This window comes from Mercenaria mercenaria, chromosome 2, assembly GCF_021730395.1.
Source record: "Mercenaria mercenaria strain notata chromosome 2, MADL_Memer_1, whole genome shotgun sequence".
Taxonomy (NCBI): Eukaryota; Metazoa; Mollusca; class Bivalvia; order Venerida; family Veneridae; genus Mercenaria; species Mercenaria mercenaria.
In genome coordinates this window covers 11,204,965-11,232,103 of record NC_069362.1, presented here as the reverse complement: position 1 = coordinate 11,232,103, position 27,139 = coordinate 11,204,965, and the positions used below count along the sequence as shown (strand labels likewise).

The following is a 27,139-nucleotide window of genomic DNA, read 5'->3' as shown; positions in this document are numbered from 1 at the left end:
GTTGTGTTGCGCCTAGCTCCAAAAGTATTTGACGTAGAGTCACAAAACTTTATAGGAATGTTGGTCAGCATGTGTAGTTGTGCACCTGGGGTTTCGCATCTGGATTCATTCAGTTATGTAGGAGTTATGGCCCCTGATTTTGTAAAAATTAGTCATTTTAGTGTTGTGTCGTGCCTAGCTCTGAAAGTATTTGATGTAGAGTCACAAAACTTTACAGGAATGTTGGTCAGCATGTATAGTTTTGCACCTGAGGTTTCACGTCCAGATTCATTAAGTCTTGTAGAAGTTATAGCCCCTGACTTAGTAAAAAATTGGTCATTTTAATGTTGTGTCGCACGTAGCTCCAAAAATATTTGACCTAGAGTCACCAAAGTTTACAGGAATGTTGGTCAGCATATGCAGTTGTGCACCTGGGGTTCCGTGTCTGGATTCATTCAGTTGTGTAGGAGTTATGGCCCCTGACTTAATTAACAATTGGTCATTTTTATGTTGTGTCTTGCGTAGCTCCAAAAGTATTTGACCCAGAGTCACCAAAATTTACAGGAATGTTGGTCAGCATGTGTAGTTGTGCACCTGGGGTTTTGCGTCCGGATTCATTCAGTTGTGTAGGAGTTATGGCCCCTGACTTTGTAAAAATTGGTCATTTTAGTGTTGTGTCGCGCCTAGCTCTGAAAGTATTTGATGTAGAGTCACAAAACTCTACAGGAACGTCGGTCAGCATGTGCAGTTGTGCACCTGGGGTTTTGCGTCTGGATTCATTCAGTATTGTAGGAGTTATGGCCCCTGTCCTTTGTCATGTAGTGGGGGGCATTTGTGTCCCATGGACACATTTCTAGTCTCTCTCTAGTTCTTTTTTGTTGTTGCATCATTTAGATTTCCACATTCAGTTCTGTTTGGTAATTGCATCATTATGATTTCTACTTTCAGTTATGTTTGGTTATTGCATCAGTTAGATTTTCACCTTCAGTTCTATTTGGTTATTGCATCATTTAGATTTCCACCTTCAGTTCTATTTGGTTATTGCATCATTTAGATTTTCACCTTCAGTTATATTTGGTTATTGCGTCATTGATTTCTACCTTCAGTTCTGTTTGGTTGTTGCATCATTGTGATTTTCACCTTCAGTCCTATTTGGTTGTTGCATCATTGTGATTCCACCTTCAGTTATATTTGGTTGTTGCGTCACTGTGATTTCTACTTTCAGTTCTTTTTGATTGTTACATCATTTAAATTTCCACATCCAGTTCTATTTGAATGTTGCATCATTGTGACTAAATTTTCTATCTTTAGTTCTATTTGGTTGTTGCATCATTTGAATTTCCACATTCGATTCCATTTGGTTGTTGCATCACTGTGATTTCTACTTTCAGTTCTATTTGATTGATACATCATTTAAATTTCCACATTCAGTTCTATTAGAATGTTGCATCATTGTGATTAAATTTTCTATCTTTAGTTCTATTTGGTTGTTGCATCATTTAAATTTCCACATTCAGTTCCATTTGGTTGTTGCATCATTGTGATTTCTACTTTCAGTTTTATTTGATTGTTACATCATTTAAATTTCCACATTCAGTTCTATTTGAATGTTGCATCATTGTGATTAAATTTTCTATCTTTAGTTCTATTTGGTTGTTGCATCATTTAAATTTCCACATTCAGTTCTATTTGAATGTTGCATCATTGTGATTAAATTTTCTATCTTTAGTTCTATTTGGTTGTTGCATCATTTAAATTTCCACATTCAGTTCCATTTGGTTATTGCATCATTGTGATTTCCACCTCCGCCTCCCAGTTATGATCAGAAATTGATTGTTGGGAGAATCTCCGTAGATGTAGACATTGTTTATTTTGCATTTTGTACATTTTCAGAATGAGCCACCAAACACATCCGTTGCTACATTAACAGCCTACCCAGCTGATGTTACATCAAGTATTATTTACACATTTGTTGGAGCAGGTGATGCTCTTCGTGACTATGATAGCTTCACGATTAACCCAAACAATGGAGAAATCAAGACCAAGGTTGCACTGGATTATGAGGAACAAATAATTTACAGTGTAAGTTTAAAAAACTTCTTTTAGAAATAACCCTCTCCAGTCTAGAATGATTAAATATACCACTGAGTAGTTTAGATGTTATCTTAATAACATTGCATCATTGTGATTTCTACCTTCAGTTATATTCAGTCAATGCATAATTGTGATTTCCAGTTCAGTTCTCTTTGGTTATTGCATCATTTAGATTTCCACATTCAGTTCTATTTGGTTGTTAACATCATTTAGATTTCCACATTCAGTTCTATTTGGTTGTTGCATCATTGTGATTTCCACCTTCAGTTCTATTTGGTTATTGCATCATTATTTTGGTAACAATTAATATTCATCTATTTTTATGCCCACAAAGGTGGGCATATTAAAATCCCACTGTCCGTCTGTGCGTGCGCGAGTCCGTGCATCCGGTAAATTCTTGTCCGAGCTGTAACTCTTCCATCCATAAAGTGATTTTGAAACAACTTGGCATATATGTTCACCATAATCAGACGACGTGTCATGCGCAAGACCCAGACCCATGACTCCAAGGTCAAGGTCACACTCAAGGGATTTGAAAATAATTTGACACAAATGTCAACTATATTGAGAAGATGTGTCACACTTATGACCGAGGCCTCTTAGGTCAAGGTCATAAAAAGATATGTGATTTTTTGCGCATACAACTGTGGCATTCTTGGGCCTACTTCGGGGGCATTTGTCACCAGTAGTGACAGCTCTTGTTGTTACTGAATTTTTAAAGGCACTGACCTCCAGATTTTGGCCAAATTTAAATTATCTTTCTTTAAATTGAAGCTGGTGGTATTATGAACACACTATCTTAAAATGCCAAATCAAGAAAAAAAAGACATGGACAAGTTCAGTAACATTGTAACACAAAATAAGCAATTTTTTATAAGTGTTTGTCAATACACATTATAGATGCAAACAGTGATTTTATAATACAGAAGGTGATTTTGTTACTTAACCTTTACCCTGCTAAATTTCTAAAATGGACTGGTCCATCATTCAGTTTGGGCAGTACCACTTATTATTCAAAGGGGTGTTTACTGAAATGTAAAACTTAAAAAAGATGATGGTTTTATTAATAGTTTATTATGTTTGAATAGTGCAATTGTTTCTGTTTTAGCACTTGCCAAATATTTTTACTGTAAGAAACTGCATTTTTTTTTTTTTTTTGCTTCTTCAGATTTTTCCTACTTAATGTTGTTTTGTAATTTCTAAAACATAGCACCTTGCCTTGTATGCCTACTGAAAAAAGCTGTTAATTATTGTCTGTTTTTTGGCTCGACTGTGCAAAGAAAAGGGAGCCTGTCAGTAAACACTTGCCGGTATGGAATGAAACTTAACACACTTGTTCCTAGTTATAATCTTACCTGCAATGTTCAGGTTTTACAAAGTTATGCCTTTCCTTGACTTAGCAATTTTTGATTTAGCTTGTATCTCAGTAGCCACTTTTGGGAATGGATTGAAACTGCACACACTTGTTCCCTGTGCTAATCTGGCAAGCACTTTATATGTTCCATAACTCTGTTATGCCCCTTTTTTAACTTACCAGTTTTTCCTTCGGGATCATTGATTTCAACTCATTTAGATATGAAGATTGAATACTGCTTAAGCCGGTGCTAGGGGGCTTGGTCAGTGTTGCATTTTCCATTTATACTGCCCATGAACAGAATCAAACCGAGTCTGCAATTTTCGCTGTTTACCTTGTTCTCGGTGCTTCTGAGGGATCTACTTTCCAGATTTTATTTATCTCATTAAGCATTGCAAAATAACATTTTCATTATTTTAACTATTTTGGTGACAAGTTTTGAATAATCGAGCAGCCCAGCTGTCCTCTGACAGCTCTTGTTGAATATAATCGTGGTTCAGAGTAAGAAATACTACACACTTGATGACCAGATTTATGTCCAGAGATTTGTTACTGATTTTCAGTGTAGGGATAGCACAGTCGTGTTTATTTGTGTTGTAACATTCAAAATTCCTCAGGATTGGTTGGTACCAAAGTTTCCCTCGGGATTATGAAGATGTTATAACATGGAATGAACATGCACTAATGCTATTGTAGCATAAAATATGTGAGAAGTAACAATGAATATAGTGTCCCTCAGTGTCATTAAATTTCCATGAAATGCACGAGAACTCTGTGTTGTTGTTTTTTCACGTTGACATCATTTCTTTTTTAATTATCCATGTTAGGGCCATCATATGTATTCTTTTTTTGAATTGACACTGAAGCAGTGAAAATTCATTAAACATGTTCATCAGTTTAATACAAACTTAATGATTTGTAAGTTTTGGTACCCAAAAGTAAGAGTATTATAGTTGAGACTTGGTATCTTCAATTCCAAATGACCAAGGGTTTCATTTTCAAGACTCTATATCAGCTTAACATTTTTCAAGTATAAAGTACAGAATTGTAAAATAAACACAGAATCTGTCATGTCTGTTTTTGTGATTCTTAATTCATCATGTTTTCTTTTTTAAAAAAACATGATTTCACTTTGTATCTATATCCCATAAGATATAGAATATTTGAATGGCCACCTTCTTTCTTTATGAACCATGCCATATTATTGTGTATATGCTAAATATTATGTTAAAAAATAAACACAGGGCGATGCTGAATTGACAGTAAGTGCTAAACAACAATGTGTTTATACTTTGTGTGCGCTGGTGTTTTTTGTTTTTTTATAAATCTTTTACAATATCACTTTATTCTTTTCTTTCATGTTATCATAGAAGTGTGTTTTCTTCATGTTCCTTAGATGTGTCATAGAATATGTCATATTCTAAATGTATTTTTGGCAAAACAAAGTGAAATGATTTTAAGTAACAGAAACAGGGTGAATGTTTTGGATAAAGGGTATGCATAGGTGAATGAGTAGGTTATGGGAATGAGTTAGGGAAAATGCACTTAGCAACCTCTTAGTGCATAAAGGTGTTACATGTATTGTCCATGATTTCAAGAAATCCGTGTTTAAGGTAGTTCTGCACGTTTGATAAACCGGAAGTGATGGCGTAATGTCATTTATCCGGAAAACGTAGAATAAAGCCTAGATTCAGCGTACGGAAATGAAAATCTTTTTATGAATTAATGACAACCTGTGAGTTAATTTATTTAAATGGCAATGTTACTTTATTTCTAAAGTCAAAATATGATGTGAAAACATATGACACGTTAAATATTTCAAAATAATGTCTTAAAATTAGCGTGAAATGTCCAGTTCACTTTAATCATGGTCAAATATCTCAAAAATAAGCACACGGACATATACATTTTATTTCACCAAATTATAGACCATGTGATGTCCATATTTTTCAAATCGGTCTAGCAAAAAATCAAGCACACGACCCTATCATTTTTATTTGCCTAATTTTCTGTGTATATTCTGAAGTTTCGAAAAATCAGTTTAATCAAATTCTACATCGTAGAAAAAAGTTTGATCCAAATCTGCAGAACTACCTTAAAGGGTAGAGATCCTGCAGACAGTGTACTGTAGCTTACTGTAAAGAATATATCTCTTTATTATACTATATACAGATATATAAATTATTTAACTAGACTCTTCATACAGTCATGAGTTATGGCCCCTTTTGTCGAAAAGCACTTTTTGCAATTGAATTAGAAAAATCAAGACCTGCATCTAGGTGCTATTTGTCGAATGTATCTCTTTGATGCATAAATATCATGCACATAGCACTTTTATGCATAAATATTTTTGTGACAGATATGCTGATACTATTTTGATGAATTGATCATTTCCCCTGTTAAAGACATACACTAAAGTCTCAGTATATAAGATGGGCAAAATTTTTCCCAATAATAGAATTTCTTCAAACTTTTGGATATTGAAGGACAATCATCTAAGAAACAAAGGTATGCAATAAAAGTCATAGGTCACTGGTATTGAAAGAGCTATCTGCCCTTGAAAACGACATTTACCTTACAGTTGAAACTCGGTATCTCGAATTCCAGAGAATCGAACATTTTACTTTAAGAAGACAATAAATTTGACTTAAAATGATATTTTGTGCATGTGTTTTTGGGATGAGACATGAAAATGTTTTCAAGATAGCTAGAATTTGTGAGAAGATTGAGATACTGACTTTCTTCTGTATCTATGACAAAAAAAATTGATATCAAACAAAACTGTAACCCCTCGATGCACTAAAGGTTTAATGTGTTTAACAGGGTGAATATTTGTGAAAATTGAAATTACACATTGTTATTAAGTGTTTTTACTGTGGGTGTATTTCTGTAAAAGCTGGTGAATATGGGTACTACAAGTTTGATGGTCAAGTGAATGCACATGTTTTGATTTTTAGCTCACCTGTCACATAGTGACAAGGTGAGCTTTTGTGATCGTGCAGCATCCGTCGTCCGTCCGTGCGTGTGTCCCTGCTTGCGTAAACTTTTGCTTGTGACCACTCAAGAGGTCACATTTTTCGTAGGATCTTTATGAAAGTTGGTAAGAATGTTCACCTTGATGATATCTAGGTCAAGTTCGAAACTGGATCACATGCGGTCAAAAACTAGGTCAGTAGGTCAAATAATAGAAAATCCTTGTGACCTCTCTAGAGGCCATATTTACAATGGATCTTCATGAAAATTGGTGAGAATGTTTATCTTGATGATATCTAGGTCGGATTTGAAACTGGGTCAACTGCGATCAAAAACTAGGTCAGTAGATCAAATTATAGAAAATCCTTGTGACCTCTCTAGAGGTAATGTTTTTCATGGGATCTGCATGAAAATTGGTCAGAATATTTATCTTGATGATATCTAGGTCAAGTTGAAACTGGGTCACGTCTGGTCCAAAACTAGGTCAGTAGGTCAAATAATAGAAAAACCTTGTGACCTTTGTAGAGGCCGTATTTTTCATTAGACCTGCATGAACATTGGTCAGAATGTTCATATTGATGATATCTAGGTCAAGTTCGAAACTGGGTCAACTGCGGTCAAAAACTAGGTCAGTAGGTCAAATAATAGAAAATCCTTGTGACCTCTCTAGAGGTCATATTTTTCATGGGATCTGCATGAAAATTGGTCAGAATGTTTATTTTGATGATATCTAGGTTAAGTTTGAAACTGGGTCACGTCCGGTCCAAAACTAGGTCAGTAGGTCAAATAATAGAAAAACCTTGTGACCTCTGTAGAGGCTGTATTTTTCATTAGACCTGCATGAAAATTGGTCAGAATGTTCATCTTGATGATATCTAGGTGAAGTACGAAACTGGGTCAACTGCGGTCAAAAACTAGGTCAGTAGGTCAAATAATAGAAAATCCTTGTGACCTCTCTAGAGGTCATATTTTTCATGGAATCTGCATGAAAATTGGTCAGAATGTTCATCTTGATGATATCTGTGTCAAATTTGAAACTGGGTTACGTCTTGTTCAAAACTAGGTCAGTAGGTCAAATAATAGAAAAACCTTGTGACCTCTGTAGAGGCCATACTTTTCATGGGATCTGCATGAAAATTGGTCAGAATGTTCATCTTGATGATATCTAAAGTTCGAAACTGGTTCATGTGTGGTCCAAAACTAGGTCAGTAGGTCTAAAAATAGAAAATCCTTGTTACCTCCCTAGAGGCCATATTTTTCAATGGATCTTCATGAAAATTGGTGAGAATGTTCACCTTGATGATATCAAGGTCAGATTTGAAACTGGGTTACGTGTGCTTCAAAACTAGGTCATTAGGTCAAATAATAGAAAAACCTTGTGACCTCTCAAGATGTCATATTTTTCATGGGATCTGCATGAAAATTGGTCAGAATGTTTATCTTGATGATATCTATGTCAAGTTTGAAACTGGGTCACATGCGGTCAAAAACTAGGTCAGTAGGTCAAATAATAGAAAAACTTTGTGACCTCTGTAGAGGCCATATTTTTCATGAGATCTTCATGAAAATTGGTGAGAATATTCACCTTGATGATATCTAGGTCAAATTTAAAACAGGGTCACATGCGGTCCAAAACTAGGTCAAATAATAGAAAAACCTTGTGACCTCTCTGGAGGTCATATTTTTCATGGGATCTGCATGAAAATTGGTCAGAATGTTTATCTTGATGATATCTAGATCAGATTCGAAACTGGGTCACATGTGGTGAAAAACTAGGTCAGTAGGTCAAATACTAGAAAAACAAGTCAACATTTATATACCATATGTGTGGTATACAAATACCATTATAAAAACTTTTTTGTATATATGTCAGAGTGCATCATCATTGAAAAATAACGATTTTCAAGTACAACGAAGATCTTGGATTGCATGCCACAAATCTTGATTTTTAATGTATTTTCTTTCCTTTCGTTTTGTATTTATTGAAACTTATATTAATGACATGTTTATGTTATTACTTTAGAGTCATTAAACTGTGATTTTTTTCTCTGAAATATCAGCTAGTTAATTGTTGAAATGAAACTTAATTCTGAATCATGTACGATAAGATATTTGTAAGCCTGAAAACATTTAGTCAAAAGAAACTTCGTCAAATTTTACTTGTCATTTCGTTTCGAACAAGTTCTATTTCACTGGCGAAGTAACTATTATCTTTAATTACTGAATTTATTATTCAAATCTTTGTAAGAATTGGTAATTTAATGTCTTCTTCTATGTTATTGTCTTGTTAATGTTCTTACCTTATAAAATGAATGGGGTTATCCTAATAGGGAGCCCGAAAAAAAAAAAAAAAAAAAAAAATACTAGAAAAACTTTGTGACCTCTGTAGAGGCCATATTTTTCATGGGATCTTCATGAAAATTGGTGAGAATGTTCACCTTGATGATATCTAGGTCAAATTTGAAACTGGGTCACGTGCATTCAAAAACTAGGTCAGTAGGTCTAAAAATAGAAAAACCTTGTGACCTCTCTAGAGGCCATATTTTTCAATGGATGAAAATTGCACAGAATTTTTATATTGATGATATCTAGGTCAAGTACAGAACTAGGTCACATGAGCTCAAAAACTATCTCACTATGTCAAATAATAGTAAAAACGACATCATAATCAGTTCATGTGGGGACAGGTGAGCGATTCAGGACCATCATGGTCCTCTTGTTCATCTTTGATAAAAGATAATTTGTAAATAAATTATCTATAAATGATGTGAAAATGTTTTGTTTGTCTGATTGTTCTGTTGGCTTCGTATATATTACAGCTATTAGAGTTATCACTTGAAATATTTGTATAGTTACTGCACTTCCAAGGAAAACCATTACAAAATATAGAAGCTATGACACTGTACTGTGAAGATATTCTAATTCTGTAAAAATGTTGAGTTAACCCGTACCCTGCTAAATTTCTATAATGAACTTGTCCATCTTTCAGTTTGGACAGTACCATTAACTGTTGGCAGGGGGGCTTACCAAAAAAGTACTGCCTGAATAGTGAACAGTGCAGATCTTGATCATACTGCATGGATGTGCAGGCTGATCATGATTAACACTGGTTGCAATGGCAGAATCAATCATGTCCAGCATGATAAGGGTTAAGATGCATTTCAGTAAGATTACCATAAATTCTTGCCAATATATTATTAATATTATTGTCCATTTTGTATCTTAGCTTGTATTATTTTGTCATTATGGTTTTCTTCAACAAAGTACTGTCACCTTTGCACAAAGCTGTTGTATCACGGTATAACAGGGCCTGGAAACACTGGCCTCCAACTGTTGGAGCTGAGTTGAAGAATGAGGTAATAAAACTTTTGCGATGGAGGTAATAGAACTTTTGAGATGGTGCTAATTACCAGAACTAAATGGAAAGCTTATACAAAGCAAGAAAGTTGATTGTATATTTTCTAAATTAGTTTTAATTTTAAGCCTTATTTAAATAAATGAACAATACTGTTCCATTCAGAAATTATTACCGTATATGGTTGATATTGAGAGGAAACATATTTCTTAACATAAGGACATTGAAAATCAGTGAAGTTATACCCAATTCTTCTGCAAGTTGATCTTCTTATATGTAAGATAAAATCATGTTAAGTGGAAATGTGTTACCCATGGTTCAGAATGGTCACATATGGAATCAACTTGGCAGCTCTCTTTATTTACATCTTCAGTTAATTAGTGCCACCTGCGAAGGGTCATTGACTCTTAATTCAACTCACCTCCAAAAAGATGTGGAGCTAGTATTTATAGGTTGTGTCATAAAGAAGCTGATATGATAGTTTTGCTAAGATGACACTGTTAACACTTTCTTTGCTTTTATTTATTAATCAGAGATTTATTTACAGCTTGTAAACCATACTCCCTCCACATATACATTTAATGTCAAGGCAACCAGATTCAGTATGTATGCTTAATGTCCACTGGGAGGCAGAACATCCAACTTAATCACTTAGTGACTAGGCACATGAATGTCTTGGCAGCTAGAGTCCAAATAACCACTTAATATTCAGATAGTCAGAATCTAAATATACGCTTACTGTTTAGGCACACAGAATCCAGTAAATATTCAGAAATGAAAATTTCCATCTCAAGGGATGAAGCCAAGCACCAACAGCCTTTAGGTAACACTACTCTCAGCTTTAGTAGATGATGCCCCTTTGCTTACATCCGCCATTTGCATTTTAGTTGAAAACCTTGCTGTTTGCATTTGTCTTACGGTCTTTTTGTGCAGTCTGCTTGCATCAGAGTTTCAAATATTTTTGTTGCAATATTATTTGAAATAAAGGTTACAATAATTATTTTACTTTTAAGAAAATGGTGTTTTGTGATTCCTCACTGGTCAGACACCCCTATTAATTTCATTTGTATGGATTCTATTTGACAGATTTCATATACTATATAAAAAGAGAAATGTGTTGTGTAATTATATTGATCAATACATATACGAATATATATTTTACTACCATTATTTTAACAATCAAACAAAGTAATTATGTGGAAATTTGTTTTTTAGAACTTTTTTGTATAGGGTTAAGTGTGCAAGCAAAACCACCAGACAAAACAAGGACATTAGATATTAATGATTCTGTCCTGTCGGACACAAATGACTAAGTCTGTCATAACTTAAAAAGTACTGGATATCTTACCTAAAATGATACATGAATAGATGTCTATATAGAAAATATACAGATCATTTTATTTTGTCACTTCATCTGTCAGTCTGTCTGTCCATCAGTCGCAAAAGATAGATCCTTTGGGTAAGAAATGTTTCAATGAAACCTGACATGGATGTTTATCCAGAGAATATGCAGGCTTTTTGTAATATTTCAGTATTAATAATGTGATTCCTCTGGCAGTTCCTGTGACAATTTCCCTGTATGGTTGGGGGACAATTTCCCTGGATGGTTGGGGATAATTTCCCTATATGGTTGGGGATAGGGACAATATCCCTGTGTGGTTGGGGACAATTTCCCTGTATGTGTTGGGGGACAATTTCCCTGTATGGTTGGGGACAATATCCCTGTATGGTTGAGGACAATATCCCTGTATGGTTGGGGACAATTTCCCTGTATGGTTGAGGGACAATTTCCCTGTATGGTTGGGGGACAATATCCCTGTGTGGTTGGGGACAATTTCCCTGTATGGTTGGGGACAATTTCCCCATATGGTTGGTGGGACAATTTCCTTGTATGTTGGGGACAGTATCCATGTATGGTTGGGGACAATATCCCTGTATGGCTGGGGACAGTATCCCTGTATTGTTGGGGACAATTTCTTTCATGTACCGTTGGGGACAATTTCCTTGTATGGTTGGGGACAATATCCCTGTATGGCAGGGGACAGTTTCCCTGTATTGTTGGGGACAATTTCTTTCCTGTATGGTTGGGGACAATTTCCTTGTATGGTTGGGGACAGTATCCCTGTATGGTTGGGGATACAATATCCCTGTATGGTGGACATTTCCCTGTATGGTTGGGTGGTTGACAATTTCCAATTATCCCACTGTATACGGTTGGGGACAATTTCTTTCCTGTACGGTTGGGGACAATTCCCTGTATGTTTGGGGACAATATCCCTGTATGGTTGGGGACAATTTCCCTGTATGTGATTGGGGACAATATCCCTGTATGGCTTGGGACAGTATCCTTGTATTGTTGGGGACATTTTCCTTCCTGTACGGTTGGGGATAATTTCCCTGTATGGTTGGGGACAGTATCCCTGTATTGTTGGGGACAATTTCTTTCCTGTACAGTTGGGGACAATTTCTTTGTATGGTTGGGGACAATACCCTGTAAGGTTGGGGACACAATATCCCTGTATGGTTGGGGACAATTTCCCTGTATGGTTGGGGACAATTTCCCTGTATGTGATTGGGGACAATATCCCTGTATGGCTGGTGACAGTATCCCTGTATTGTTGGGGACAATTTTTTTCCTGTACGGTTGGGGACAATTTCTCTGTATGGTTGGGGACAGTACCCTGTATGGTTGGGGACAATTTCCCTGTATGTGATTGGGGACAATATCCCTGTATGGCTGGGGACAGTATCCCTGTATTGTTGGGGACAATACCCTGTATGGTTGGGGACAATTTCCCTGTATGTGATTGGGGACAATATCCCTGTATGGCTGGGGACAGTATCCCTGTATTGTTGGGGACAATTTCTTTCCTGTATGGTTGGGGACAATACCCTGTATGGTTGGGGACAATTTCCCTGTATGAATGGGGACTTTTTTTGCAGGGCAATAGTGATTTTTTATATACTTTAAGCATGGCTTTCCTCACTGATTAAAAATTCACATGAACTTATATATGCATGGCACTTTTTAATTGAATAAAGCTAGTGCAGTGTTATCATATATTTTAAAAAGTTTCTATCTTGTTTACTTATTTAACTGTTATGATTACTGTTTTCAGTTGTTGATATTGGGAACAGATTCAGAGAACGATACTTTAACCAATCAGTACCTGCTGATTGTAGAAGTTCTTGATGTTGACGATAATCAACCATCATTTGTTGACTGTCCCGGTAAACAGGTTAGTACAACCTTCATTTATAATGTAAGTGTTGTTTCTTCCTTTTCGTTGGGTTTAAGTTTGGCATTAACTTTGTAGTTAAACGTCTGTCTGAAGCATGTTTTGTATTGAAAACAAACCTCTGTTCAGTCTCAGTTTCAGACCAATTAAAACAGTAAGTGGCAACATCATTTAAAAAATAAACAGTATCTTTTTAACTTTATAGCTAACATTTGTCAGTTTCAGTCCACCATGGGTCATATTAGGAAGAGATTATACCAAGTGATTTCTACCAACGTCTAAAATAGTGCCCAGATGGGTTCCAAACGTCCTTATATTACCTAAAGTATGCTGGTGCAACTTGAAACCACTAAACAAACAAGGCAGTTGTATAGTATTATGCGGTTACTTATTCCACCATGAACAGTGAAACAGCTTGCTAAAATTACAAGTTTTATACAGTCGACATTGTATTAAGAGACCGCCTAAGGGACTGCAAAGAAGTGGTCTCTTAATGGAATGGTCTCTTAATGAATTTCAGTCAGATGAAAAGAAAAGTTACTTTTAACTATTAATGTAACTGTATTCATTATGAACATACATGTATGGTTTTAAAATCTGTTTTAACATCGTGAACACATTTCCAAGTCCACAAACCGTGAAAATTATGGCTAGATTGTTTGTCTGTTCGACTGATATAAAGGTTAATTGCATTCAGTCACGTGCAAAATGTATTCGCTAATTACACAGATGAAGAAATGCCCGTTAGAATTTTGGTAACTGGTCGCTTAATAGATACTTTTGTCGAATATTGTATATGTCGGGACTACAATAATGTGGTCGCTAGTCGTTTAATAAAAAAGTCGTTTAATGGAATGAATCTATATACTGAAAACGTTCGGGAGGGATTTTGACCGGTCATTTAATACAAAAATCGCTTAATAGAGGTGGTCGCAAGTACGATGTCGACTGTATTATAAATTTTATAATATGTATAGTTTTGACTGTTGCAGATTTGTTACTTCTAAGATATGATTATTTTATGATTTTACAGAATTTGAAAGATGTATCAAGATTAGGCCACATTATTACCATTAAGATCATTTTGTGCTTTCAGTACAGTGTGCCAGAAATGACAAATGTTGATGAAGAACTGCCCCCTCCTGTAAATGTGTACCGTGCTGAGGCCTGTGACCTTGACAGTGCACCTCTTAACCAGGTCAAATATTCCTGGTTCATCAATAATGACTACTGTAAGTTATCTCCCTTTTGTCAAATACTCCTAGTTCATCAGTAAAGATTGGTCATGCTGTTGGAATACTGTATGGCTACAGATGCTTTTGTCAAATAGAAATTTGCTTGTTCAAGTTTTAAGTTCCAAATGAGCATAGAGGTTTCATTCTGGCAGATACACGATTGTGCACACTTTTTCGGCAAATCATACAAACAACCATGGAGGCTTTATACTGGCAGATAAATGTTTGTTCTTGCTTTGGCTTTGAGTGCTGGAGGTCTGGGTTCAATCCCTGGCCAAGTCATACCAAATACAAAAAATTGATACTAGTAGCTGCCTCACTTGGCACTCAGTATTAAGAGGATAGTACTAGGACTGGTCAGCCTGGTGTCAGTATAATGTAACTGGGTGTGATATCATGTCACGTGTCTACGGCATGATTTTCTAGTGAGGCAGCACTATAAAGTTGGGCATTGTGCTCACTGCTACAAGTAGACACCATCGTTTATATGACTGGAAAATTGTTGAAAAAAACCTTAAACCTGAACACACACATACACACACTTATGCTTTGGCATACCAGATAGTCCTTGCAGAAAAATGATGGCCAATTAGGCATTAGTCTGGAAGAAAAAAACAATATCATAAGAAAATAAGTGCAGATACTAAAATGACAACAGAATGGGGAGTCTTTGATATGAAACAAAGTTTTAAGATTACATTTGATTATTTACGAGAACATTCTCTCTTTGATAGAAGGTGAAAAATATCATCAACATAAAGTTATAGAAGTTTTGTCTTACTTTCTATTGAAGGTCCTGACAATACTGAAATATTTAGCCTGAATCAGAACAACGGTCAGATTTACACAAAGGACAAACTGGACAGAGAGCGTTTAGCAGAATACATGCTGTGCATAGAAGCTTCCAGACCTAATGTACCGAACACTGAAAAGAGTCTCAACGCACTGAACAATACCAACAAATTGTTGTTTGTTAAAGTGAATGTGAAGGATGTTAACGACGAAGGACCTAGGTTCGACAAACCATCTGTGAAGACAGGTGAAGTATTTACGAACTTCCTATGAGTGATTTTTAAGCTGTTTTCCTACAAATATCTATTTTTAGCTTGACTATTCATAGAACAGGCAGAGCTGATTAACAAGCCTGTGTCTCGGTGTCCTTGTCGGCATCCTGATTTGGTTTCTGTATGTAAGCTGGTATATCAGTAACAACTTGTTGGAATGGATTAAAAACTTCACACATTTATTTACTGTAATAAACTTTCTTACACTGAATAGATGCAATAGCTCTGTTTCGCTTTTTTACAAAATTATGCCCCTTTTTCGACTTAGCAATTCTTGCTGAAGTTTTTGTATGTAAGCTGGTAATTTAGTAGCAACTTATGAGAATGGATTGAAACTTCACACAGATGTTCACTATGGTAATAAGACATAAGACATACAGTTCATAATTCTGCTTTGTGTTTTTACAAAATTATGCGCTTTTTCAACTTAGCAATTTTTAGTTAAGTTTTTGTATGTAAGCTGGTATCTCAGTACCAACCAATGGAAATGGATTGAAATGTCGCGCACTTGTTCACTGAAAATAGGACATGCAATGCACAGGTTCAATAAGTCTGTTTTGCATTTTTACAAAATTATGCCCCTTTTTCGACCTTTATATTCATTCAGTTGACAAGGTTGTTGAATAGTCCAGCATTGTTGTGCTCCCACAGCTCTTGTCTTAAATCCTAGTTGTATTTTCTGTACTTTATCAGCACTTTGTTTTAAGTGGTTGATTAAATGATTTTACTATTTTGTCACTTTTTTTCACTACCCAGTAATTGCAATTGCATTATTTGAGTTTTCACATGCAAATACATCACAAGCTATCATTATCATTCCTTTTACAAGCTAAAAGCATTAGTTACGCATTATGTAACTACAGTCGAACTTCATTCGCTCGGACTTGTTGAGACCAGCAAAATTTATTAGAGTAATCGTTAGTTCAAGCCATCAAACAAAAACTATTAAACAGGTATATTTCCGGGACCTAAATACGACAAGTTCGAGCAAAAGGTGGTGTTCGAATTATCCGAGTTCGAGTGAACAAAATTTGACTGTATAACCAGGGGGCAGGTCTTGACTGTATAACCAGGGGGCAGGTCTTGAATGTATAACCAGGGGGCAGGTCTTGACTGTATAACCAGGGGGCAGGTCTTGAATGTATAACCAGGGGGCAGGTCTTGACTGTATAACCAGGGGTCAGGTCTTGACTGTATAACCAGGGGGCAGGTCTTGAATGTATAACCAGGGGGCAGGTCTTGACTGTATAACCAGGGGGCAGGTCTTGAATGTATAACCAGGGGGCAGGTCTTGAATGTATAACCAGGGGGCAGGTCTTGACTGTATAACCAGGGGGCAGGTCTTGACTGTATAACCAGGGGGCAGGTCTTGAATGTATGACCAGGGGGCAGGTCTTGAATGTATGACCAGGGGGCAGGTCTTGAATGTATGACCAGGGGGCAGGTCTTGACTGTATAACCAGGGGGCAGGTCTTGACTGTATAACCAGGGGGCAGGTCTTGACTGTATAACCAGGGGGCAGGTCTTGAATGTATAACCAGGGGGCAGGTCTTGAATGTATGTCATGAATGCCCAATTTCAAAATTGACCTAGAGTTTATACAGACAAAACATTCTGACCATATAGAACTGGTAGCCCGCCCGCTTAGCCCTGTATGGATAGCGTTAGTCTACGGATCGCGGGGTCGTGAGTTCAATCCCCGGGCATGGTGTATGTTCTCCGTGACGATTTGATAAAAGCCGTTGTGTCTGAAATCATTTGTCTTCCACCTCTGATAATTCATATGGGGAAGTTGGCAATTATTTGCAGAGAACTGGTTTGTACTGGTACAGAATCCAGGAACACTGGTTAGGTTAACTGCCCACCGTTACAGGACTGAAATACTGTTGAAAAATGGTGTTAAACCCAAAACAAACAAACAAAATATAGAAAAGGTAATGAGTATGGTCTCTTTAGTGCTAAAAAGGTATTATGTGTTTTGACCTAGTGACTTAGTTGTTGGTCCCAAATGAATCCGTTTTGAACATATCTGACAAACATTCGAAATTGGTTTCGTTGAGATTTGGTAAAAACTATGACCCATAGGTTGTTAGCAAAGCAATTGTTAAAAGCTGGATAATGGATTCAGGATGCCTGATCTTCCGCCTATTCAAGGTTTAGGTGAGCCGAGATAGCCTGAGAAAAAGAGAAATTATAAACGGTAGTATCAGATGTTTTTGCAACACTTAAAAAAGTTACCTAATTCTCAAATTATTTATAGGTATTAAAAGTAGTCAAAACTACAAAATATTCATACATGTGATAAGTTCAGAATCCCAAAACTGGAGGTTTGCCATTTTTCAGCTGGAGTTGGGGTCTCAAAACTGGAGGTTTTTTATCGACATAAATTAAGCGCGCGGACACAAAACTTAAAGAAAAAATCCAACATTTTAAAAAGGCCACACAATAATGCATAAGTCTACACCAGAAGAAACAATCCTCCACAATTCCTGATTTGAATTTTGACAGAGTTATGCCACTTTTTAACATACATTTTTTTTTGTTAAAGTCTTATATAATGTCCAATATCTATGTTACATTCAAAGCTATTGACTATATTATGCCCCTTTTACTGGCAAAGTTTTAATTCAGAGTTAATCACTCAGAAAACAAAGTCTCAATTTATAGATAGGTCTGAAATGGTGGTGAACATTGCATTAACATTTTCAGTCTACTTGAGGACTGAAAAAAAAACGAAGCTCTAAATTGGTCCGATCACAACTCATAAATTATGTCAATTCCTTACCCCACCCACATTCGTATAAAAATACTGATCTTTAACGATTTTGACATGAAAAACAGAAAACAGAAATGCATCAACATGTATTTACCCTTACCAAAATAAGGTAGATCGATGTTATCAAATAAATGAGTGTGTGTTTTCATTCAATTTTCAATGAAATAAGTCCGACTTTATTAGCAAATTAATTTGGTAAACATTGGAAGAAAATGGCGTACCTGCATAAGGGGAAGTAACATTCATGTTCTAAAAATAGTAATGGGTTGGTTTTTCCATCAATTATTTATGTGATTTTATTAATTTGAATAATCAAAAATTCATTTCAGCTGGGAATTATTTCTATGACTGGGAGTTGTTTGCTTCAATATGGTAAAAAAAATGGAGCCTAATTAGCATTGAGAATGGGCAGATATTCGGCCCCGTGAGACAGATGGAAAAGGCCCTGCTTGTCTAATCCCTTATCAAAACAACGATCATGTTATCAAAATTCACCTGTGAAAAACAACTCTTTCCTCCAGCTACCTGTGTGTCAAACATGTATAATACACAACAGTCAGTGACACTTTGCTTTACTGCGTAAACATGTTTTGCACTCCTCGGTAATTATCAATCCAGTCATAATACTGATTTTTTTTTTTTTTTTTTTTTTTTTTTTTTTTTTGTGAAAAGCGGGAGAATTATGGTTCTGGTCGGGAGACGGAAGGCAAGGTGAAAAAATCGGGATTTTGACCCTCCCGCGCGGGAGATCACATGTATGAAATATTTTACATGTCACTTTATTTTTCACCAACTTTTGGCTTCCTCAAGGTACAAAATAAACATAATCTAATTCAAAAGTAGGACTTTGACAAGCATGGCAAAATATTTGTGATGCATGGCCAATATATTTCACTATTTATAACAAAATAGGACTTCCATCAGAGTTAAGTTTCACGAAAACAGGTTGTGATGGTATAAAAGCGAAAATAAACCCCATGCAAAAATGCCTGATTTTATAGTTAGTAAACCCTTAGCTGCACTAATAATGGAATTATTTCTTTATTATTTTCCAGTTATTTTACAATACCCTGAAGTAAACGTAGGAGTAGCTGAGGCAACTGACTCTGATCTTCCTCCAAACAATGGTATCCGTTATCTTATTGATAACATAGACTTCACAAAGAATGGAAAAACCCAAAATGCTCCTACAGCATTTAGGATAAATGCGAATGACGGAACAGTAGTCATTGATGTGAACGACTATACAGACTACGTCGGAGGTTATTTTGATATTAACATCAAGGCAGAAGATTACAATAATGCCAACGTTCCATATGATCATCAATTACTAAGGGTAGGTGATTTACTCTTTTACAAGACTTTAACCTTTACCCAGCTATATTTCTAAAATGGACTGGTCTATCATTTAATTTGGGCAGTGCCATTTATTATTCGAAAAGGTGTTCACTGAAAATTCACTGACTGAATAACAAACAGTGCAGACCATGATCCATCTGCAAGTCCATGCAGGCTGATCTTGGTCTGCATTGGTTGCAAAGGCAAAATCACTTGCCACCAGCAGGCTAAAGGTTAAAGATACAACAAAATATTATATTATAATACCAATGATGTTTTTTTTTCTTAGATGGCTTTGATTGTAATGCACGTCTTGAGTGTGCAAAAGTGCTGTTGTACAATTTTTTATCGGCTTCGATGTTTTCAGCCCATATGAACTGTACAGTTGTGTAATTTTTCCTGTAAATTAGTAATCACTGTAAATCAATACTGTTTGCACATTTAAGGTATGTAATATTTATGGTGCTATGATTTCAGAAATTTGATGTGCTGAACTAGTCAAAATTAAATAAATGAGACTTGAAGTAGCTGTCAAATAAATAGTAGTTTTATATAAAGGTGCTGCATGATCATGTAATATATTTTTCACCAACATTTTATTTGCACAAATGAATGGTAATAGATATATCACAGCTTTGGTCTGTCACAGGACCATTAATAAAGAACAAACAATTTTATTAAATGTTGAATTCTATTCTAAAATGATTATCTCACGCTATATTTTGGAAAAGGAACAATTATTTTATAAAGGTGTGCTTTAGATTTATAGTATCAGTAATATTGTCAAAGTTGACAAAAACCTAGAATTTATTAAAAACTGTAGAAAGGAAATGATCTGTTGGATATTCTGTTCCAAATGTACAAGTCACAGTTTCTAAACCTAAATATGAAAACCAGTGTTTTATTTTACAAGAGGTTCATTAGCTTAGCCCTTACCATGCTGGAAACGATTGATTCTGCCTTTGCAACCATTGTAGATCATGATCAGCTTGAACATTCGTGCAGTCTGATCATGATCTGCACTGTTTGCTATTCAGCCAGTATCTTTTTTGGTAAGCACCCTTTTTAACAGTTATTGATACTGTCCAAATTGGAAGATGGATAAGTTCATTATAGAAATTCAGCAGGGTAAGTGTTAGGTTGTCAGGTGAGGAAGCCACCCAACTACGTTATAGAAGCTTAGTGGTTCTTCAAAGATGCCCATTTCTGAAATACAGTCCAACTTTATTCACCCGAACTCTAAAGGTCTGGCAAGTTTTGTAGTTATCGTTAGTTCAAGTTAAAGGTATACATTATACTACTGTTACGATATTTCCTTCTTGAATTCCAGGTGTATGTTACAGACCGCTCAAACCGTATCAGAGTTGTATTTAATAAACCAGCTGATGCAGTAGTTAATAAGGCCGCAAATGATATGATAAAGTAAGATTCTTTCTTCTTCAGGAGCAAAAACTTAGTCATTTTACTTTTGTACAATTTATAATAATTATGCACAATGATAGTTATGATATTATGCAAAATGACAATTACTTGTACTCTTATACTGAATTGTAGAGATTACCCTCGAATGGAAAAACTCTGTCAGGCTGATGAGATTTGAAGAGATAAGAATCCAGTCACGCCATTGTTGAAAAACGGCGTTAAACCCAAAACAAAAAAAACCAGTCACGCCATTGGTCAATTTTAAATTTATGCGCATAACCAATCAGATGCAGGAGATTTTAGACTGGTTCCTAAACTCAATGTTATAACCTGAGACCTTGGTAATAGAATGCAGAGTGACTGAGAGATAATGAAACTTGTATTTTAACATGTTGTCAACTGTTTATGCATGTATGTTACCTTGAAGAAGAAATAGAAGTTGTGTAATGTATAAAAGTTTGAAAATTAGTCTGTTTTCAAATTTTATAGAAAGACTGAATATGAACGCAAATGACACACAAACACTTGCAACTGATTTATGAATGTAATGCGTCCATAATTTTAAAATGTATGAAAAATATTTTACAGCGAACTTAATGCCTTGTACGAAGATTCAGGAATGTTCTATGAAATAGAGACTATTTCGTACCATGTGATCTCCAATAATGCAGATCCTTCATTTGACAAGTAAGTATCTTACATTTCATTATGAAAATAAAAAATGAAATTGAGTTGTTAAAAAAAATAATAATGTAGATTTGACATGCCAGAACAAAGCAGGGGATATGGGAGCAAGGGTTAAAATTAAATTGTTTGGAATGAGAACTTGTGCAGTTTGCATTGATCATTAATGAGCTGTGCCATGAAAAAACCAACATAGTGGGTTTGCAACCAGCATGGATCCAGACCAGCCTGCGCATCCACGCAGTCTGGTCAGGATCGATGCTGTTCGCTTTCAAAGCCTATTGCAATTAGAGAAACTGTTAGTGAACAGCATGGATCCTGCGCAGGCTGGTCTGGATCCATGCTGGTCGCAAAGCCACTATGTTGGTTTTCTCATGGCACGGCTCATTTATTTTTACTGATGTTGTGAACAAGGTTATATGAGATTGATATTTGAGTTTTCTTACTTGATAAGGATTGTTCAATTTGAGCAATGACAATTGAAGTACAAGGGTAGCTAGAAAATATCTGGTCCACTTACTTGTCCCTTCTAACTCGGATGTACGATGTCCTAATTAATACATAGCTAATTTTAGGCCCTACCTTGTGAAAGTCCGGCGTCCGTAAACTTTTACTTTAAACGACATCTCCTCATAAACCGCTAGGCCAATTTCATCCAACTTTCACAGGAATGATCCTTGGGTGAAGCTCTACAAAAATTGTTCAAAGAATTGAATTCCATGCAGAACGCTGGTTGCCATGGCAACCGAAAGGAAAAACTTAAAAAATCTTCTTCTCAAAAACCAGAAGCCCTAGAGCTTAGGTATTTGACATGTAGCATTGCCTAGTGGACCTCTACTAATGTTGTTCAAATCATGACCCCGGGGTCAAAATTGACCCCACCCCAGGGGTCACTTGATTTTACATAGATTTCTATAGGAAAATCTTCAAAAAAATTTAAAAAATAAACCAGAAGCCCCAGAGCTTAGATATATGACATGTAGCATTGCCTAGTGGACCTCTACAAAATTTGTTCAAGTCATGACCCCCGGGGTCAAAATTGACCCCGCCCCAGGGGTCACTTGATTTTATATAGGAAAATCTTCAAAAGTTTTCTAAAAATAAACCAGAAGGCCTAGAGCTTAGATATTTAACATGTAGCATTGCCTAGTGGACCTCTACAAAATTTGTTCAAATCGTGACCCTCGGGGTCAAAATTGACCCCGCCCCAGGGGTCACTTGATTTTACATAGGAAAATCTTCAAAAATTTTCTAAAAATAAACCAGAAGGCCTAGATCTTAGATATTTGACATGTAGCATTGCCTAGTAGACTTCTACAAAATTTGTTCAAATCATGACCCCCGGGTTCAAATTGACCCCGCCCCATGGGGTTACTTGATTGTAAAAAATTTCTAAAAATAAACCAGAAGGCCTAGAACTTAGATATTTGACATGTAGCATTGCCTAATGGACCTCTACAAAATTTGGTCAAATCTTGACCCCCGGGGTCAAATTGACCCAGCCCCAGGGGTTACTTGATTGTACATAGGGAAATCTTCATAAATTTGCTAAAAATAAACCAGAAGGCCTAGATCTTAGATATTTGATATGTAACATTGCCTAGTAGACTTCTACAAACTTTGTTCAAATCATGACCCCCCGGGGTAAAATTGACTCCGCCCCAGCGGTAACTTAATTGTACATTGGAAAATCTTCAAAAAATTTCTAAAAATAAACCAGAAGGCCTAGAGCTTAGATATTTGACATGTACCTAGAGGACCTCTACAAAATTTGTTCAAATCATGACCCCCGGCATCAAATTGGCCCCGCCCCAGGGGTTACTTGATTGTACATAGGAAAATCTTCCAAAAAATGTCTAGAAATAAACTAAAAGGCCTAGAGCTTAGATATTTGGTGTGTAGCATTGCCTAGTGGATCTCTACCAAGTTTGTTCAAATCATGACCCCGGGGTCAAGCTTAAATGCAAATCTTCATAGCAACCATTTAACCAGGTGAGCGATACAGGACCATCATTGCCCTCTTGTTTTAATGAAAAAATCAGTTCTAGTGCGAAATTGCATTTTGTAATGTCTTAAGAAATATGTAAATTTCTATAAATAGTAAATACTAATAGTGTCATATTATAATTTATACATTCCCACATCTGTGGGATAGATTTATGTCTGGATGTGGTAAAAAAATGATGCAGTGTTATACTAGTAAAATAATTTACCTATTTTCATACCTATGTAGGACTGATGTATGTATAGTTGTGGTAGAGGATGATCAAGTGTTATCATCAGCTAGTGCAGCAAAACGGCTTACAGACGTACAAAATATCAGAGGCATTCTTAACAAATATGGTGCTGTGGATCCAGGGGTATGTCATAGTGTTTCAAAGTATCATTTCACTAAATTTTTAGAATAATAATTCTGTTTATAATAGAAGTTTAGAGAAAGCAAAGTATGTTGACTATGACGGTTGATCCAGAATTAAATTCACTTAGTCCATTGATAATTTATTTGTTGTATTATTATGCCCCCGAAGGGAGGCATATTAGTTTTCAACTGTCCATCTGTTCGTTTGTTAGTTCGTCACAATGTTAACTTTTTGCATGAAGGCACTTTACTCGTGAACCACTGCACCAGGACCTTCAAACTTCACATGCTGACAGTACTTATTGAGTACACGACCCCTACTGACATTGGGGTCACCAGGTTAAAGGTCAAGGTCACAGGGGCCAATGTTAACTTTTTTCATGAAGGCACTTTACTCGCGAACCACTGCACCAGGACCTTCAAACTTCACATGCTGACAGTACTTATTGAGTACACAACCCCTATTGACTTTGGGGTCACCAGGTCAAAGGTCAAGGCGCTCGTGGGGGCATTTGTCACCATTAGTGACAGCTCTTGTTGTAGAAATAAGATCAGGGTGTAAGCTGATTCGGTTATGAAAACATGGATAAATATTATTTTCTAGGGTTGTTTTGTTTTAATTCTATAGAACTTCAAAGTTCACCCTGGACAATACTTTGCCACAAGAAAATATAGCGTTTCTTCCATAAACAGTAAAAAAACAAAACAAAGACAATCACCAAATCACATCAATACATCATGCATACTCAAATGAAATTATGGTAATGAGAAGTTACCTTTTTAGTACTATAGTAGCATCTTTGCGGTTTGAAGTTTGTTATGTAGTGCTTATTGACAAACATATCAGTTTCTGACTTTAATAACGTTGGTTACTTGCAATGATCGTCATTGCCATGCTTTCAGAGTATTGCAGATAGATAAAAGTACTTGGGTAGAAACACTTGTTGCTTTCTTTTTATTAAAAATATTCTATGGCTCCAGTTACATGACTTTTGTATCAGCCTGAGAGTTTTGCAGCCCAGAAACAGTGTGGAGCATTTGTGGCTGTTTGGTAAAGGGTGCCAACTTAAAATCTTTTGTTCCTTAATATTTATGGTTTGAACCATGTGTTGGCAGAATGCAGTCCCATTGATATGCTGGAAGTCTGTGGTTCTACACAGGTGTAGAAATTCCTACAGTAAAACTGACATATGAACTTTATGCTTGTGTGCCTTAAAAACGTCAGAAAACAACCACAGGTAAAAACAGTTCGTTTTCCAAGGTTTAGAATTTAAGTTTATCTTGTTATTTCAGTCATGTGACCCAGCTGTAAGCGTGTATCCAGTTGGCTGGGAGAGCTATTGGTGGGTCCTCGTCGCCTTCGCAATATTTATATTTGTATGCTGCCTCATACTGATCTTACTGATATGTGTCCTTTATCGACAGTAAGTATTACAGAGAAATATGGAGCACTTCAGGAAATGCTCATGTTAGCCAGCAATGCAAACAAAGTAAATATAATAAAAAATTTGGTCAAGGACCAAACAAATTGCTCAGAATACTAGTAGCCTGAATGCTTGTGTCATTGCTGATAAATAGCCTGAATGCTTGTGTCATTGATGATAAATAGCCTGAATGCTTGTGTCATTGATGATAAATAGCCTGAATGCTTGTGTCATTGATGATAAAGTGAACAGTATTTCACTGCACATGTAGAGAGAGAGAGACACCAAGGGATGTCACTGACTTTGTATTACTTGCCACTCACCACTCAGTTCTAGCGTGGCCAAGGTTAAACAAGTCTTCCAGCTGATTTGCAAGTTTAGTCTGTGGTTCTATCAAAGTGTACATGTTTTGCCTGAAGTAATGCCTATAGAGACACGTGGGTTTCTCATTTCCAGTTATTATGTCTTTGCACAGCAAAATAAAAACTACAGTTGAGAGAAAAGATCTAACAATTATATGGTCATACAGAATGTATCAATTTATTTATTATTTATGCACTTTACTTCCTGTATCCATTTAAGATAATTAACTTAAAACTAATTAATTGTACAAGTAATATTAAGCAAACAATAACAGTATTGCAAGTTTAGTTCAACCCGTTTGTTTTAATAAACTGCAGTTTTAAGAATATGCAAAATTTTGTTTTGTCTTCAAATACTTTCAGGTACAAACAGTATATGGATTCAAGAAAAACCTGTAAGTTTTTTTTAGATACATTTTTGGTAATATTGCCTATTGAACTTATTTAACAAATAATTAAGGCCTTCGAGTGGTTTATCGTCTGAATTACCACGGTTCAGAGTTCAGATGCATAGATATTGAACCACGATTAGCCCAAGTGGTTAAATACTGAAGCATCTGAACGATGAACCGTGGTAAATTAGACGATAAATCACAAGAAGGCCTTGATTGTTTTCATTCTGACATGCTCATTGATATATTTTAATAAATATTATGCTGGACTTCATTTACCCGAGGAGTAATGTATTGGACATCATGCGGCAATTTGACGTCATAATTGATGTCATAATGCTCTCTTACTGGTCCACGCGTCAACCGTTGTTTATCGCAGACTATACAGAGCTTGATTTCCTTCTTTGTTTAACTGGAAATCAAACCGAGTCATGTTAGAATAATAAATAGCATATAATGTATACATACAGATATACTACATGCATTACATTGCTAAACAGCTTTAATAGTAAGTGTTGTCAAAGAACATGTCCAATAAATAAGAGTTGCTAACTACATATGTACATGTTTTAAATGTCTAAGATTGTTAAAATGTATAGCTATATTGTTTCAGTCACTTTCAGTTTTCTAAAAAAATTGAAACCTCAAGAAGGCTTACTGAAATACCGGTAATGATGGAACTCTACACACATACACCTATACAAGTATAACATGACAATCTCTGTTGTTGTAAAGCCATTTAGATGCTTTTCACATGGCACAAATTATCTCCCTTATCCAGAATTTTGAGTGTCGAACATAAAATCTGCTTCAGATTAGACAAGAATTTCTTACAATGCTGTGAAATTCTGTTTACGGATAAAAATCTGTTCTTGTATTGATGTCACATATGTAATCTTTATGCGTGTTAATGATTATGGCAAGAGTTCTTATACCTATACATGTTTTGGCTGCTTTTGTTAACTATCTTATTAGATATTTAAAAATTTGAACATCTCAGAATGGCTGTAACACCCGCCCGCTTAGCTCAGTAGGGAGAGCACAGATCTACGGATCACATGGTCTTGAGTTTGATCCCTGGGTGGGCCG

General features: G+C 35.9%; 1 protein-coding gene across 3 annotated transcripts in view; it reads left to right on the top strand.

The window, feature by feature from the left end:
* LOC123561963 (cadherin-23-like) overlaps window positions 1-27,139 on the top strand; it is a 147,336-nt gene that overhangs the window by 118,235 nt on the left and 1,962 nt on the right. For 2 of the 3 annotated variants that reach the window (XM_053529787.1, XM_053529794.1), the window contains exons 31-41: window positions 1,873-2,061; window positions 4,672-4,689; window positions 12,875-12,994; window positions 14,091-14,226; window positions 15,023-15,268; window positions 19,125-19,405; window positions 20,738-20,829; window positions 21,418-21,516; window positions 23,747-23,873; window positions 25,166-25,296; window positions 26,022-26,053. In XM_053529787.1, the coding sequence (XP_053385762.1) occupies window positions 1,873-2,061; window positions 4,672-4,689; window positions 12,875-12,994; window positions 14,091-14,226; window positions 15,023-15,268; window positions 19,125-19,405; window positions 20,738-20,829; window positions 21,418-21,516; window positions 23,747-23,873; window positions 25,166-25,296; window positions 26,022-26,053 (1,471 nt within the window). The remainder of the gene's footprint in view (window positions 1-1,872; window positions 2,062-4,671; window positions 4,690-12,874; window positions 12,995-14,090; window positions 14,227-15,022; window positions 15,269-19,124; window positions 19,406-20,737; window positions 20,830-21,417; window positions 21,517-23,746; window positions 23,874-25,165; window positions 25,297-26,021; window positions 26,054-27,139) is intronic. The other variant, XM_053529799.1, reaches the window with a different exon arrangement.